The sequence below is a fragment of the Ornithodoros turicata genome, chromosome 8 (genome assembly GCF_037126465.1).
Source record: "Ornithodoros turicata isolate Travis chromosome 8, ASM3712646v1, whole genome shotgun sequence".
In the NCBI taxonomy this organism is placed as follows: domain Eukaryota; kingdom Metazoa; phylum Arthropoda; class Arachnida; order Ixodida; family Argasidae; genus Ornithodoros; species Ornithodoros turicata.
Window position 1 is genome coordinate 7,162,228 of NC_088208.1, and position 18,295 is coordinate 7,180,522.

The 18,295-nt window shown below is 44.4% G+C and overlaps 1 protein-coding gene across 2 annotated transcripts in view; it reads left to right on the forward strand.

Annotated features, from left to right (window-relative positions):
* Nucleotides 1-8,987, forward strand: part of LOC135366433 (uncharacterized) — a 28,793-nt gene extending 19,806 nt beyond the window's left edge. For both annotated transcript variants that reach the window (XM_064599134.1, XM_064599135.1), the window contains exons 8-12: nucleotides 653-738; nucleotides 2,326-2,598; nucleotides 4,364-4,491; nucleotides 7,227-7,382; nucleotides 8,822-8,987. In XM_064599134.1, coding sequence (XP_064455204.1) covers nucleotides 653-738; nucleotides 2,326-2,598; nucleotides 4,364-4,491; nucleotides 7,227-7,382; nucleotides 8,822-8,914 — 736 coding nt within the window. In that variant the 3' untranslated portion in view covers nucleotides 8,915-8,987. The remainder of the gene's footprint in view (nucleotides 1-652; nucleotides 739-2,325; nucleotides 2,599-4,363; nucleotides 4,492-7,226; nucleotides 7,383-8,821) is intronic.
* The last annotated feature ends 9,308 nt before the right edge of the window (nucleotides 8,988-18,295 follow it).

An 18,295-nucleotide genomic window follows, 5' to 3' on the forward strand; every position in this document is an offset into this window, starting at 1 on the left:
TCGCTCACGGTCCGACGAAAGGAGGTTCCAAAGCCAGCCCACAGAGTGATAGTAGAAAAAGTAACAGTTCCTAAAATTGGGAGAGGGAAAGCATTATCACCGCGAAAGTCCGACGCGATAAGCCATGCCTGCGTTATCTCTTTCTGCGATGCCGGGGTGGGCTGGGTTTCCAACCTCCTTTCGTCGGACTGACAAGGATTGCGCTGAAAAATTTGTCGTGTGCTACCTCCGTAGAGCATGATGTTCGGCTATTTTTTCTGATGGGATAGCCTCTGAATATCCCTGTTAATTATCATTAATTTGAGTAAATTAGAGACACGTTCTTCACATTGGTGAGGTAAAAAAAGTCACCTTTGACATGGCAAATTTCAGACTTCAGTTCGCAAAAACTTACGTAATCAAACTTACCTTACACGGCATTCACATCAGGAGGTGGCAAACACCTAGTAAGAACAAATACCTGTAGACCGCATGATTCTAGGTGGTGTGGTATTTTTTTATTATAATTCAATGACACGTTTTCTGGGACACCCTGTATTTTATGCAATTGTGTTGTGTTGTGTGGGGACACATGCGTTGCTGTCCTCAAGGGAACCAGCTGCGTGTATACGCATGATATATGCCAGGTCTCAGCAAAGGTTTCTTGTCGCAGGTCGACCAGGAAGCCGGCGGCTGTGATGGGGGGCGCGTCGGCCCTATTCGTCATGATGGTTGCAATTTGTCTCTTTTTTGTAGCAGGTACGTCAATTATATATAGCTCTCTACTCAACAGCTTCTCGATATGCGTGACCCAACGCGCGAGCTGTGGTATATGAGGTGACCCGAGGGTTGTCCAAGAAAGAGCTGTCCGTTTACAGAGGAATGCGTCATCCTACAGGATCCTCGTTATACAGTGGAAGTAGGGTCGCCACCTTTCACAGTAAAAAAAAAATACCGGCTGGTGGAGATGAGGTGGAGTAGAGGGAAAGGGGAAGGGCAAGTAGGTGAGGTGGGGGACGGGCACACAGAGAGAGAGAGGCAGTGCTTGCTGGCTCAAATACGAGGACACATATGTTCCTGTGTGGGGCTGGATTATTGATGTTAGAAATTGCTATAGATATTGCTACGTTGTATTGGAGCAACTGGACTGGATTGCCACTCACTTTAAAACGCATCGACGCAAACAAACACTTCAAACTTGCAGGCGGGGATCTCATGATGGTTGTATATGGCCTAAGTCCTAGCTGGCTCGACAGAACCACCAACAGCTCTGCACAACCACTGCTCTTGTCCCCTCTGAACACAAGACTGTAATGAAGAACTAAGAAAACGACTGGTGATCGCGGAGTTGAGTGTGTGCTCCAGGAGCTGTAGTGGAATGTTGAAGGGAAAACCCCGAAAAAGCTCATGTGAAGGCGACCGTACCGTAAAGCCGACACAGTATCCATTTTTGAGACATTGAGACAATACAAAACCTCGAATCCCTATAAAAGCGCGTCTGTATGATTCGACACTGCCCAGCACAGAATGGCTGCTCCAACTGAAACCATGTAAATCTTGAAAAGTTGCCCTTTTAATAAATATTTCCGCATATTTTCACAAATATTTCCATTCCAGTATGCTGCCAAAGGAAGAGGAATAAACTTATTTATAAAACATTAAAATTAAGTATCGAATTGCATGCAGCTCGATGTAACTCGATTGCAGTTCAGAAGAACTGTAATTGTAATTCGGTTTATCATTTTTGTAATTGTAACTTTGAGTTATGTTTGTGAGCATACGCTTGCAATCGTAATTCGGTTACTTCTGAAAAGTAATCTGCAGAGACGATGACGAAAAACCTGAGACAAGAAACAAAAACGAACATACAACAAAAACGCAGCGAACCCTTTAATGACACAAAACGCCTACACTACCAATAACCTACTGATGGGTGGAAAGGGGGAAACAGAGGGAACGCTAACACGGTTGCCCCAGGATTTAATCTTCTTGAAGTCAGCTCAAACTTGCACAAGCCGGTGAAGCACCTTTTAAAATACAACTGTCTCTTCGAATAGCGGTATACAGCTGCGACATTTTTCTCAAGTGTTCAACCAATTCAGAATTAGCATTCCTGTTATGTTCTAGAAGCTTAATCTTTAAGCATCTGCCCGATTCTCCTATGCAAAAGCCACAAGCAAAGGGGATATAATACACAACTCCAATGGCGCATTCAACAAAGCCGGGTCCTGTGCGAAACATATTGCAATCTGACTCATTAGGATCAAAGGCCGTTAGAGAGCTAATCTCCATTCCTCGGAATGGAGTCGGATCTCTGGTACCAATAACTCGATGAGTTTTGTGCAGTGCTGGGATCGAACATGGCGCAAGACGATGAAGGGGGCGACGAAGACGCTGACATCGGCGGCAGTTTGCGTGGAGAGGGCGGATCTGAAAATAACGCCACAACAACCTACGTGCCAGATACAACCAGCCCAGAGAGACGATCGTCGTCCACCCTGAGTTCGTCGTCGTCTTCGTTCTTGTCTTCTATTTCGTCATCCCAAGCGGCGACGTCGACGTTAACGACAATCGTCACAAGCCCTCACACGACACGGCGTTCGGCGATTGTTCCGCATGGTATGGTCTTATTCACCAGCACTCTCTGACACCATTGGGAACGTGATGTATTAAAATAATATTGAATGTCTCGTGTCCGACAAAATCGAGCTGCTCGAGCACGCGGATCCATTTTCATAACTTCCAAAACCATAAAAAAAAAACAAAAAAAAACGAAGGCGGCAGGCAAGGATACTATAAGATCGGGCAAATGGGTTTTTAAATTTATGGAGAAATCTGTTGAATAGCTCTGGAGACACACTGCAGTGTATTTCTTCTCGAACATCTCGGGCGAGCGTCAAAAGCGCAACCCGTAAAGGCAACAACGTTACAGAGTTCAATTCACGATGTGAAATAAGTTTGCCGCAGCATACACTGTAAATATAGAACTTCACCATCTTGTACGCTCCTAGCCAACCACCATTTCGAATGATATCATTTTGTGTCATGATTCGTTCAAAGCAGGTGGAGGAGCATATCTGGGACATGCATAATGTGTCCCAGATAGGCGCCTCCCCCCATTTTCAGCAAATCAGGACACAGAATGATATCATTTGAAGTGATGGTTTGGGATCGTGCTATGTAGTGAAGTTCTATATTTACAGTGTACTGTCGTTTTGCCTGGGCAGAAAGGTACCGCACTCTTAAAATGGACTTCAGCGCATGGTGCTTTCCTAGCCAACCGTCATCATGAATGTCATCGCTGTCGCCCCCGATTTGTTGAATATGGGGGCGTACGCCTTTTTTACGCTTTTGCAGTACATAATTGGTCCTAAAAAAGGCGTACGCCTCCTGTTTTGAACAAATCGGGGGCGAGAACGATGTCATTAGGGTTGGTGGTTGGCTAGGAGCGTGCTATGCGGTGAAGTTCATTTTTTTAAGAACGGCGAACTCATTTCACATCGCGAATTGTACTCTGTAATTGAGCTCTGGCTACGCATGCCGAGATGTTCACCTGCCCTGTGATGTTCGTGCCCATGTCTTCTCTACATACACTTCACCACATAGCACGCTTCTAGCCAACCACCATCCCGAATGGTATCATTCTGTATCATGATTCGTTCGAATCAGGGTGAGGAGCCTATGTGGGACAAGCATAATATGTCCCAGTTAGGCGCCTCCTCCCATGTTCAGCAAATAACGGCACAGAATGATATCATTCGGAATGACCGATGGCTAGGAGCGTGCTACGTGGTGAAGTTCTGTTTTAACGGTGTACTATTTAAAAGAGGCAGCAAAGACTTTGCTAAGTTTTCATCAAGCATAGTCTTGACAGTATGCGTGACACTTTTTATTCAGCATTGTGTATGGTTTCTCAATTGTTCTGCCATTCGGCAAAGAGGTATTTGCGCTAGCATTCAGAATCAGCATGCAAGTCTCAAATTCTTCGGCTTTCGCCGGTGCAATGTATTCGGCCGGTGCCGGACAAGCAAGTTTCCTCTGTGACGCAATAGAATGGCGTCTTGTGCACAAAATCTGGAATAGTCCGCTGAAGATCATAGTCGGCAGGGGCGTAACCCCGGTCGCTGGGCGTGTCTGGACAACGGTGTCAGAATACTTTATGAACATCGAGAACCACCTTCGCTGTATGTCTATGTCCGGATACGGAATTCCACAAAGCCGGGCACGCATGTGATAGTGAAGGGACCGTGCCTATATAGCGTTTTTTTTCTTCTTTTTGTTTTGTTTTTACTGTCAGTCGGTGTTTCGCTCAACTTAATCCCACATAAACGAGACATGAGTGTTTATATATGTATCCTTTTTTCTCCTTCTTTTCACTTCGCAGGTTTCACAGAGCCATGTGACATTTTACTCACGAACCCATACGGCGTTATTGAGCTGACCCCCTCCTTACGAATAGAAAAGAGGGTGTCTTGGTGCGTGTTTGCGCCACCTGGACAACACATTCATGTGGTAAGTCCATTTCGCTTTCGTTGCACGAGGCAGCATCAATGGAGAGAAATTTTAACCGCCAAAAATGTAAAGATCCCAGAAGGATGAGAGATCATTACTTCGTGATGGCTACTTCACCAAGTACAAACATGGCAGTACACTCTTAGAAAAAAGGGCGGAGCAGTTACTCCTTTTAGGAAGTAATAGTTGTCGCATATGTTGAGCCTAAAAGGTTACAAAGTTTTACCTGCTACCTACGAATGGTAGGGTTACCGCTTCTTGTTCGGTGAGCGAGGGGGGCGTACGCCTTTTTATAGAAATTTGGATATATGATAATTGCTTTTACCACCCATTTGGCACCCTTTATCAGCAGCTGTGCTGACCAGGTGGTAACTATAGAAGTTAACACCTTTTCACACCTTTTTTTTTTTCTTAGAGTGTACAATCTGTCTGGGGTAGTTGGTACACACTTGAATGGTTGATCAGCGGAACACGAACGAACACAAGATGAGAGGAGAAAGAACGCTATTTAACCGATGTTATTTATTTATTTATTAGAAATATCCTACTGCTCCACCTAAGTGGCCTTTTGTAGAGGAGATAACTCAATAACCACACAATGACAGCAATTCAATCATTCTGACACATATACCTGCATAACTTTTCACAAAAGATGGCACTTGAAGAAGAAGAAGAAACAAGGTCGCGTGGAAGTCTATTCCATTCTTCGACTGTTTTAGAAAAAAAAAAGTTTTTGAAAGCGGACATGTCAAAACGATAGGGTTCAACCTTACAGTCATGTTCTACGTGTTCTGAAGTGTATCTCGGTGAAAATAGATAACGCCCTCGAGGAATGTCTAAGTCCTCGACATATAAGATAAAAAAGGTTTTAATCGAGAATGTGCTGCGAATAATGGCTGAGAAGTCGTTAGCTCGGCAGTAGTCCTGTGTGCTCTTTGTCGTATCCGTGTTTCGATCATCTACCACTCGAAGCAGAAGGAGCACTGCTGAATGCGTCTGACTGACTAGTCCCACAGTGCTCACAGGTACACAGGTACTAGTACACACAGGTATATGTACAGGTTCACCTAGCGGTCCTGAAAAAAAAACGTGTAAATATTATGAAATTAATAAAAGCACCTACGTACCTAACTACTCAGGCAGAAAAAATAGGCGATGTCAAGTTGCCGGTGGGCAACTCAAAGAGTGATATTAAACGGTAGGAACAACTTATTTATTTACACATGGTAAACTTTCGTGCACGAAACTGCGCTTCTTCAGGTTACAAAAATATAAACATGGTACAGGCACATATGTGCTTTTGGATTTATGTCTGTGATTTTTATCTGTGTTTGCATTCTTTCCATCAACCTGTTATCCTCTCATGCCAGAACTCCCCCTTCAACTGTATATATGTGCCTGTACCATGTTTATGTTCTTATAACCTGAAGAAGTGCAGTTTCGTGCACGAAAAGTCTTGTTTACCATGTGTAAATAAATAAGTTGTTCCTACCGTTTAATATCACTCTTTGATTTACCTAACTACTCGTTAGAGTACTCTGAGTCGCAAGACTTTGTGGCTCCTATATACTCGATGAATAGTGTTATACTGTGTAATACTAGTGTAATACCCTACTGAAAAGTATTTTGAAGGAGAACATGATACAAATGAAAAACAAATTAAATACTACTTCAGTTTCGGGAGAAAATATGCCCATATATATAGTTCTTCTTAAACGTAATTTATTTAACCTGTTGCTCATCGACTATACAAGAAACAATCAAACGCAAAACCATGTTACCTTTAAACTTGTAATGTAAGTAGTTTCTGCCTGGACTATTTCAGTCCAGAGCAATGTACACAAAACAAACAAGAAAACATCCTTCGGCCAATGAGGCTTTAGGTGGACACCGGAGGGCGCCAATTTTAAAAGGAAACAAACAAATGTGATTGGTGGATTCGAAAGAGTCGATTCGCCGTTTTTGGGCACTGGGATTCGGATTCCCGAATCTCGAATCCCTGCCTAGGACACAAGGATTCAAGGATTCAGTATGCACGTCCCTAATTTTTACACATTTCTTCTTGATATTGACGTTGTTTGACAGAATTTCTTTGTAAGTTATTTTCATCTCTCCCGTGTATGTACTTTGTCCTTACTTTTTCAGTGCACCATTCTGTAGATATACGCCGTTCATGGGCATACATTTTTTTTTTCTGTGTGGAAATTTGTGGATGCTCTCGTGTCTCGTCCTGTCTGTTTGTATGTGTGTTCTCCCTCAGGCTCAAGAAAATGATCCCCACATCGTTTAACATCTCCCTTAGATGTTGAACATGATGGCAAGCGATGTTCTGAGGCTGGAACACATAAAAGGACCAATACATACAAAGCCTCAAGGGCCTAAGAAATTAATGAGGAAAGAAGGAAGTCACTGAAAAGGTTAGGTTGGTATGTACAGAGGCTTTGTATGTATTGGTCCTTTTTACGTGTTCCAGCCTAAGAACATCAATTGCCATCATGTTCAACAGATGCTGCTTGCGTCGATCCCGTCATATGAATGAGAAAACATCTAAGAGTGAAAGGGGGATGAGTGAGAGAGTGGTTGGTTTGCCCCCTTCAGATGACGCGCCCTTGGAAGCCGCTAGGAGGTGTGTTAGCTTAGCTCAATTGGTAAGAGCCCTGGAACTGTAATTCAGAAGATGTGGGTTCGAGTCATACAGCTGGCTAACCTTTTCAGTGACTTCCTTCTTTCCTTAGATGTTTCTCCGCTTGAATCTTACCGATGGATATCGGTGCCCGTCTGAGAGCGTTCGGCTTTACGATGGAGGGAGTCCGGCGGCTACTCTAGTGAGGATCGCTTGTGGCATCTACATTCCTCTGCCGGTGGATACAAAAGGAAATCTCCTTTACGTGGTAAGTTATGTCCTCAACAAATGGCTGTCCTACTCACATGTCTAATAATAGTTGCAGGAAACCAGATGCAGACACCATGCAAACTGCTCCTCCCACCCCTAATGAAACTTTAACGACAAAACATCGAGCACGACATACTGACAAACAAAGCAAAACATAACCGGAAAAATGTTTTGGGAGGGGTTCTGTAGGAACTTTAAATGGGGAAGGATTATTTCACCCTCGTTGCCCTGTTCCAAATGCACTGTTAAAAGTACCATTTCGTGGGGCTTTGAACCCCCGAACCCCCCTCCTTTCTGGCTTTGCCACAGAGGTTTGGCACGGGTATACCCATTCCATAAAAGGTTGTCAATGTAAGCCCCCTAAAAAAATTAGTGAAAATTACGCTTTAGCCCCACCTGCTTGATTGTCGCAAAGAAGAGCGCACGGAAGCTGCGGGGGAGAGGAGGAAGTGTTTCCACTTGTTGTTTTACCTTTCTTTCCACCGCTTTGACTTTGGTGCTGATGACGACGTCTTATCACAAAGAAGGCAAAACAAATGAAGGCCGGGACACTTCCTCCTCTAGAAGCTCATTTCGCACGCTCTTCTCTTCGCGAACATCAAGCACGCGGGGTTGAGGCGTAATTCTTACTATTTTTTTTACGACTATTTCTGTCGCGATACTGTGCATAGCTTTGGTTGGGTTTGCGGTTGTCCGTGAAGGACGTCATATCTCTGTAAAAAAAAAAAAAAAAAATCACACACGTAACATGAAAAACGGTTAGGAGCAACTAATATTTATTCGAACAAGAACTTTCGTGCAAGAGACTGCACTTCTTCAGGTTACACAACGAAGTGCGACACGAGTATATATACCAAGTAAACAGATACAATAAAACAGGTTTCCAGAACTAAGTAAACACAAAACAACCAGACAGTAATACAATGCATCACGTGAGCAACCGTCACATAAGAATCAGGAAAGAGAAGGTGTACGGGTAAATGAGACATTCGGAGAATTGGGGTTCAAAAGATTTGGTGGTGAAAAAACGGGGGCACAGGTGGATGTCTAGCCGTGTACGAGGGGAACACAGCTTTTGTTGAACTGCGTGGGAAGGTACGGGTGACCTTATGGGCTGAAGGGAAAATGGAGCTAAGAATGCTAAGAACAGAAAGTGATGTTCGCTAGGTAATTTTCAAAGTTCAATCGAAAAAATAAATTTCCCGCAATTAAAAATTTCGAAAGTCTTCCTCAATGGTCGGAAAGTTTCCAGAAGGTAATTGGCGAATGTTCCACAATCCTCCGACGAGTACATCGCAGTTTGAATTTTTTATCACTTTAGGTGAAACACCCTGTGTGGGTGTTATCGTCTCTCTTGATGTGTGAATTTTGCGCATTTCTATAAGTTATGATTTTCGGCCACAACGACTAACGTCACGAATCGACTTGTCTTGACAGCTGTACGTTCGTCGAGGCCATCGCCCAGCTGGTATCTTCAAAGCTCTCTACAACGTGGTTCAAAACAAGACTTCAACGACAGCGAAAGTATAGTTCCTGCTCAGGATATGTGATGCACGTAATTTCCAATAACCATGGCGAGATCAAATAAAATAATACTATGAATATGAAACTGATTGTCCTGTGTGCTTTATTCCAAGGTTGCAATGAAACACCTAATGCCAGATTAGAGAAAACGAAATCCAAGGTATTTCACCATTTGAGACTCCGTGATGTTCGTAGTCTTCAAAAGCCAATATACATTCCAAGTTTGCTGCTGTTAGTGTGCCAGAGTGGTACAGAGTCCTACTGTTACATATGTGTGGGGGTGGCTATAATAGGGGTGTCGATGACGCCCTCATCAGAGATTCACAAGGACCTGCCGATTAACTTACCTACAAGGGAAAATTATGACTTGGTTAAAATGGTGGCCAAAGTACCTCAATATTGTTCTTGAAGAATCCAGTACCTGACATCATTGGTACCTCAGGTACAGTACAAAGTACCCCTTTGCAAATGTACTTATATTGTCGTACAGAGTACTAGACAAACGTATTTATGAAGTACATTATCAATTTAGTTTGCATCACATAACGCTTTACTGTCTTGTGGTAGGTAAAAGTAAGAAAGTAATGATGTTTTGATGATTTAGCAACATTTCAGGGGACATTTCATGCAAATGCTAGTTCCGAGGCCCTGATACTGTACTGCTTACTTGTAAAAATGAACACAAACAAATGGCATAATTCTAATTCACATGCACGATCGGCTGAGCTGTGCTAATGTAAAGCAGTATCATTTCCTGGCTGACCTGTCTGCCTAATGCACTTTGTAATGGCAATGATCTGAGTATCATATACAAGCAGGCATAATTTCAGAAAGCAAATACCTAAGAAAACAAGGGCTATGCAATTCTGATCACTCCTTGCTGCTTTCTAAAATATCATATGTTTAAAACAGAATGAACTGCGCAATGCTATACTAGAAAATTTTCGTGGCTTTGTTATCTGGAACAAAATAATCATTGTTATCCTAATGCACTTTGTAATGGCAATACTCTGAGCATCATATGCAAGAAGGCATGATACAATATCACATGCTACTTAAACTTAAAAAAAAGCTACACTTAAAAAGATACAATGAATTGCCTGTGTGAGAAGCCTGTGCGCCTTTCAGTATCTTCATTGTTAATTAATAATTCATATCATTAACAATTATTTATAAATAAATATATTTCAGTTACGTATATATTTGAAAGTCAATCCCGCATTGTGAAGCAAAATTACTATTAGCTGCCAATGGTGGGAACACTATAGAAAAGGCCCTAGAATCATAGCTTGGGAGAACAAAAAAACAAACAAACCGAAATCGTGTTGCCTGTCGTACTATCATAGCATCCCTGTGCTAGCGCACCAAACTTTTCACCATTGCACAACATACAGATATAACTTAATAACTTGTGAACGTACATACACTGCGAACAATCGATTTTTTACTTCAAAAATGTCCCTCCAATGCAGAATTTATTCACAATTTTCGATATTTGCCTGCACTTGCAGTAGGGTATACTGACTCAGGTACCGACGGGAAATAACTTGAAGACAAAGTATACAGTTTGAATTTTATTTATGAATATAAGTAATATTTCGGTACTTGGTATTTCAAGTGCTCCATATCACTGTCTGGCATTATTCGAAGACACCTTTATTTTACCGCATTAAGATATTTGCAGAGCACCTGGCTGCACCAGCTTTCCTGCAGCAGCTACGCTAGTTAGGACAGGTCGTTACTTTTTCAATTTTTTTGTGTCGTTGAATAAAAGTAACAAAAAGGTTCACAGATTCACACAGTTCTGTTCCACAAGGTTCACACCAGTCTGTATGAGTGTATTCCATTAGCTTTATAATTTTTTTAAGTAAAGCCTATTTTTAGGAATGTGGTGATTTTCCTTCGTGGAACACCCTGTGTGCACACTCGGTGCTATGCGGTGAAGTTCATTTCTAGGAGTGTGTTGGATAAAGCGCACCGTAGCTAGAACAGCCAATCCTTTCTATTATTTTCTCTTCGTTTTCGATGATGGAAACGGAACCCGAAACAGAAATAGCCAAGGAACGAAGAGAAACTAAATATCTACTTCAGGAGGGGAAGCGGAAACTGACCGTGTATTCACACGGAGGACAACCTCACGGAAGATTCTAGTGGAAGGAAAAGCGGAAACACTGCTCACAGAGCCGGAGTTCCGTTGTGTCCCATGTCATGTCCGCAGACGGCACCTTGCAGACGACATCGTCAGCGTCCTTTCCTGTCGTCTGCTACTGAATACCTTGTGGCTGTGTCGCAGGATATTCCCCAAGGTTAGCAGTGTACGTGAAGACACGACATTGAGTACTCGCGCTTACGTGACAGCAGAAAGCTACGATGTTTTTTTGCATATTCCGCTGCTGGGCAATGTCCTTCGTGGGAATACACGGTGATACTAAAATCCGGTCGGAAAGGAAAGTAATAAGCGGAGATCTTCAGGTATCAGAAACAAACATTATCACGGGGGCCGGCGTGACGACTGATTGGGACCCAAAATGGCGGCAAAGGCAAACACGGTGAAACGTGAGTTTCACGAAGGACAACTGTAATTTTACGCTGCAAATGTACATGATCTTATAAATATTTCGAAAAGGTATTTATCTATCTATAAAAAAATAATACGTTTTGTCGTCGTTCTTAGGCCTAGTGAACACTGCGGTCCCAGCGAAATAAACGAGGAGAATGGCCACTGTGCTGCACAGTTTTCAATTTAACTGATAACTGGTTTCATTGACATTCTTGTCCTTTTTATTCCAACTATGGTCACGTTATATAATTTAAGAAATCCTACCCTCAATCGGATATGCACCAGCAGGCGGTTCTGCCGGTAGCGGTGCAGCGACGGAAGCAGATGAAAATTCCCGGCGTGCCCTGCGGCGTCTAGGTGGCATTCCCCAGAGTAGCACCAAAATTCCCCTAGTTTCGCAGATCGCCACCCATAATGTTGCTGCCCTAGGGTACGGGGACAGAGAGTGAGGATAGGTTGATTGATAGTGCCCCCATATTGCAAGACATCATTGGTCAGACAGCTGAAAACGTGGGTGGAGCTTCAGGTATAGGCAGGTCCCATCAATGGCCAGGCTCCTTTTTCATACAGGCTCTGCTTTGAGAGAGAGAGAGAAAGAGAAAATAAAACGTTTTCATCTTTCTTATTATTCGGTGTGACCGCGGTGTTCACGAGGCCTACCAGCGACGAAAAACATTATTTTCAGGTAGCTATCGGTAGCCGGGCATAAGTTGAAACAGATTTTCGACATACTTATAAGAGGATCTAGATTTTCAGCGCGAAACCAATGTAGTCTGTGATAATGTTTTTGTCAGGAAATGCCCTCCTCAAAGTGTTTGCCTTCATCGCGATTTCAGGTGGGTGTCAGGTATCATGGCGGCCTCCATGGTAATAAGTAAGACAATGAGAGGTGTGCAACTGTGATTGAGAGCTCGAACCTCTTTTTTAGGCTCCTCCCAATAGCGATACTCTCTTTTAATACACGGCTGTACTTTTCCCCTCATCTGTGCGGCCGCCTGCTGGAGGCATAACGCACGTCACGCAAGCGCTAAAGACATCCACACATTAGTCCCACCGTCACCGTCGCTATTTGTTGAAGTTCAGCTCGTCTAGCCAAGAGCACGACTGCTTTATACAGTTAAACTTTCCTATACAGTGAAACCTTCCTATATTGGACGCCTGCGGTGCAGCCGAAGGGTGTCCTACTTATAGAGGTGTCCGAGTTACAGAATATGAGGGAAACAAAAAATGGAAAAGATCACAGCTGTGTTGCCAGAAATGTGCCCCTTCTTCAATTTGTGGCCCATAGTGGTACCCGGTGGTACTGGTACCTCTGCCCACTCTTCGCTCATAATTATTACTGATTTTAGTAGATTCAATTCTGTTCAAATTCCACTCAATGGCATTACCTCTGGAGCTTTTCGAGCAGAGAGGACTTGTCTCTGAAGCGTCAGCTCGCTTTTCATTGCTTTGTTGCAGTGCGCGTTCAAAGGCTTTAGACAAACCGAAGACAAGTGCTCACACAAAGAATTACAATGTAGACTGACAGCACTTGTTTTTGGACTCGAAAAACTAAAGCAACAAAATGCTGAGACCAGTATAGGGGAAAAAAGGGGCGAAAGTCAAGGCCACTGGCTCATTTTGGGTCTTTTTGGTGCAAAGATGGGCCGATATTGAGGTAATTTGGCCAGGGTTTTGTCCGACTTAGCAGGGAAAACCCTGTCCTACTTCCGAGATAGGGATGGTGTCCGACATAGAGAATTTCGTTCCCATGTAGTTTCAAAGGGGAGCCTGCCCGTACAATGAAATCTTGTCCGACATGGGGAGTTGTCCGAGGTAGGGAGGTGTCAGACATAGGAGGTTTTACTGTATATTGATGGTTGTGCGTGATTTGCTAGGGCGATGGGGGGGGGGGGGAGGGTACGGCGCTGCTCATATGAATGGGAAACAGCACTCTGATTCCATAGTAGACAAGCAGAGGCATGGGGAACACGAAGACACAGCATACCAGGACAGCTAACTGCCGTATTCTGCCTCTGCACCGAGGGATACCTGGCCTTCAAGGAGCCCTTTCAGTAGAGGGGAAGGGGGGTGGGGGTACTGCAACGCTTTTCATTTCACCGCAATGAATATTGTGTAATAAGCTGCTCATCACGACGAGGCATGCACTCATGAGACTTGTTTGTTATTGCGAGTTAGCGTGTTCGCCTTGCAACTTCGTACTTGGTTACAGTGTGGTAGCAAGCGCGGCGTAGTGGGTTTCTATATATAGACCATTGAATCATCGCAATGTACGAAATGTCTTTTTAAGTCAAAAGTGGCTTTATTACAAACTACAACTAACTGGGCGTCAGGCGAAGAACTAATCGATCGTAGCCAGGACAAGCCGAAAGACAAGACAAGCAGCAAGGCCACAGATTGGCCTGCTGGAAGGCGTAACGTCGCATTTTTATTGGTCCAGTCAATTTCGTTTGCACAGTGCCGGATGCTGTGTGAACTGTCTCAAGCTGTGGTGGGGAGATGTTCCCTGCCACGCCACGCTGCATTTTTTTTTTTTTTGTCCTGTCTTAGACTGGACGAAGTGGATTGTGAGAGGCATATCAAATTCCTGAAACTTGAATGCTGAGCACTGGGTACGGATAGCTCTAATAATGGATGAGATGTTATGTACAGTATCTTCGTGTGCCTCAACGTAGCTTTGATTGCTCATTTTACCTGTCGCTCAATCTTCTGGCGACGATGAAGCAAACGACAAAGCAAAGTCGTAAGGTTTTTACTCCGACTTGGCCAATTTCCGAACATTTTATATCCGGGTACCACCTTGGCACGGACACCTAATGCAAGCCTTGAGTGCGCATTTTACGGGTAAGCGTACGCGCACGCGCCGCCACCTACGGACGACTGCCACGTTCATTGGAGGGAAATAATCGGTTCCAGGGTTACGCGGACGTTTGAGGTCGACATTTGACAACTCTTTGTGCTGGTAACGAGTGCAATGCGCTTTCAATCTTTCCACATTCTTCTCCCAATCTTCCGGCCCTTCCTACCTTCCCACGCAACGTGCCAGTCTGAAGAGCGTCACCATTTTTATCGGGGAGAAAAATATAGCTCATAAAAATATAAAGTACGTATATATTGATGTTGACGCAGCCAGTAGTGGAAAACAACGGAGGACCGACTCCGTGCAGAGCTTCGCGTAACAGCTGCCGCTGAAAATCGCTACAGCTTCCTTGATCGGCCGCGATTTTGTTTTCCAGCTTGGCCGCATTTATGCCATATATTATCTGCACTCTGCTTGGACAGTTCAATTTCAAATACCTTACGCAGAACAACGCGGGCACCCGTCAGTAGCAGACGAGAAATCGTAGCCGCCATGAATACTGGAGTAGCTCCAAAATTTTATGTCAAGAAATGTTATGTGGGCTATACACTGTTCGGGTAGAAATCCTGACGTAAGCTCGACTACAAAATATTGTAGCAATTCAAAACGCAATTAAAGGGGCATTGAAATGCTCACCACAAGTTCATTTCAAATCACTTTAAAGTGCCATCCCGGACTCGCACAACGGCGTATATTTTATTTAGTCCATGAAAGGAAGGTGCCTCAAGGATTCTATACGCGAAATTTCAATCCTGTTTACGAACGCTGCGCATTTCTGTCAACTGTTGAAGATCTGCTGAGCCACCACAAGTTTCGGTGACGCATGGAGCGGGTGACGTAATCATAAGCCCACAAATTCCAATGATGTCATGTTCTGGAGAAGGTACTCGTCTCCTAGCAACGACGCCGGCGTCCCGGGGGAGTCACGTGACGCTGATCCAAAGAGGGGAAAATGGGAGAGATGTCTGCTTCTTCCTTTGTGTTTTCTCGTAGGTCGGAGCGGTCGTATGATATGTCACGTGGGGTTCCGCTAACGGAGTGCGAAGTGTGAGCCCCCCCCCCCCCGGAAGACGCGAACGGCAACAACGTTGCCAGATGAGAGCCGGGCGCTCAGTCGAAGCCTAACATGACGTCACAGTTCTCAAAACTAAAAAAATAATTTTCTCTAGCTTTCGCCTCACGTAGAGCCAAAATATTTTGCAGGAATGTAAAACGGGACCAGGAAGATTTCAGTAACATAACTTTGGTAGGATTATGAAGACACGAGATTTAGTCCGTAGTGGCACTTTAAAAGCTGTTTTTATTTCGTAGTGGGCATTAGTAATCAAAATTTTCAATTACGAAGTTACAATCGAAATCGTACCGAATTCGTTCTTCTTTCGGCAGCACATTGCGACCAGCGTTTCACTTAGCGCATCTTGAGGTTGCACTGCTGGACTCGCGTTCCCGCTACGTAGCGGTTTCGCTTTAAAGGAGTAGTGCGACCAGTAAAGCGAAACTACGTCGATCTCTGGCACCTTCTGCTAAGATCTAGGGAGAATTTACTGCATTTACTGCAATTTACTCCACTGTACAGTTCTCGTTAATGTAACCATTGGTAGTTAAGCAAGTCATTTTCCGAACTCAACATTCGCATGCAGTGACGCATGCGTGTACATGACCACGAACGGACGACGTTCGAAATCCATGGATACACGGCAGGATCGCGATGCACGTTAAGTGCTCGATTGGCTGCCGCCGTTTCTGCATCTTGAGGAGGTGATTGGCCGCCGCCAACGAAGCTGTTATTCGCGGATGTTTCACCAGTGTTTTCGTGACAAACGGGAGCGCCAAGTAAAATAATTTCGGTTGCATAGTGATTAGTGAAACTCGAAGCTTCATATGAAAACGAGTCGTTTTGCATTTTAGTGCTCCTTTAAAAAAGTGTTCGCCAGCGCCACCACTGCCCTGACGTCACCCTGACGTCACCACAGTTCGACTCCTACAGCTGGCTAACCTTTTCAGTGACTTTCATCTTTCATCATTACAGTAATGACATTACTACCCAGGTATGCGAAGATGGCCGGCTCGCGTGGCTCAGTGTCGCTACTCTGCTCCCTATTTAGTGACCCTAGGCCAAAGAATGCAGACGCCAAAGGCCTTGATATGGGAATGCATTGAACATCCACTGCACTCGTCGGCCGGATCTCGCTCCATTATTTTTCCTTTCCAAATGTTTGAAAGGAAATAGGTTTTTCAGAGCCTGTAGGAAGTTTTATGACCAGTCGAAGCATATTTCAGAGACGTCGGAGATAGCCCTGGGTGAGTAACCGTTTAATGACTGTGACATGAGATGCAGGGAATAAACATGCTGTGATCAGCACGCGGCCATATTGTGGTGGCGCCACTGGTGGCTGACGAAGAAGCGCGAGAGCGCGTACTTCATGTTCTCATTCTGGACTTGGCTGCGTACTGATCACGGCATGTTTATTCCCTGCATCTCATGTCACAGTCATTAAACGGTTACTCACCCACGGCTATCTCAACTGATCTATTCTTTTTTTTTTTCGATAATGAAAGAAGTTTCAAGAACGACGTGCCAAGTGCGTTGAACTTCGAAGCGACTATATCAAATTTACTTGTAAGGTTTATGAATCTAGGCCGCGTTCGTCCCTGTCCGCCCGTTAACTCTGATACAGCTAGAGACTATCACCAAGAAATCGAACGAGGTGCGGAAATGAAATCACATTTTGTAGATCGCTCGAAAAAAATATACTATATTCGAAAGCAGTCGAAGTATGTAAACACCGGCACGAACAAGGTCAGTAGTTTTCGAGGTCAACTTATGGAGGCCTTCCACGTGCGACACCATAGTGTTGGTGCAGCTGCGTTCCAGACTGATTTACGAGCGGAAGCACTTTATCTTGTTAGAATGCTACAGAGAAACAGGATCGAGTTCCAGTATGGGGGCTGTACTGAACAGTGTTCTAAGTTTCGCGTTGTTCTGGACAATATCTCGACAAGCAAGCGTCCAACCCATGCAATGGTGCGGCAAAAGGCTAAGTAAGTCTTCCCAGTAACATTTTCGTGTGGCCGTATGGTGTTTTCAGCCAGTACAGTGCTTCGGGGCGAAGTAAAAAATAGTTAAAAGTAGCTGGTGAGGTTCTTTAGTTGTTAAATGGACCATCGCATCCGGAAACGTGTGTACAAGATCGATATGGTAGTGTTCGGCGCTGCTTCACTGTCCACTTGGCAAGGTTTCTCTTTCGGAAACATGCAGCATACATATTAAACAAACGAGTTTCAAAGATTTCCACTCTCCTCTGCAGCTAAGGCAGCCCCAGCGATAGGAACATCATGATGGCGTAAGCGTTGCATTTGAGCGCAGCGCAGGTGATTGCATCCGAGCTCGTCTGCTCCGCGTTCGCACCCCAATATCAACGGCAAGCCCTATCACCACCACCACCACCACCACCACCACCCCAATATCGGTTGCACTAAAGTTTGGTCCGGCGACCGCAGCACCGACTGCCCTCCTCTAGTGTAGAGCGCCTTTACTAGACGGTCGCGTCCGGCGTGTTCCCTACTTTACTGCCGTGCCGGGAACATCATCTCTTCTATGGAAATCCTTGCGCCACGATTTTTCAGAGCTGCAGTGTATAGGTGATACCTGATGATACCAAGATGATGCCATGTTTTCTGCTTCTCTCCCCAACGCTTCTGCCTTACGCTATGGTGTCAACACACGTCTGTACAACAATACATGCATCTGTTTCACTCGTTTTAATGCCATGCTGATATAATGATAGGAACACAGAAAATAGTGCTCAGCTCCATGTTTTTGTTGACCCCATACTTACCAGCACTGTATAAAGGGCATTTAATTGTCGGTACTGTATCCCACCTGAGCCTTCCTGTGCGCAAAAAGTGCAATCTGTGCAAAGTGTTGTGTGCAGAACAATACGGGTGCCAAGTAAACATAACAGCT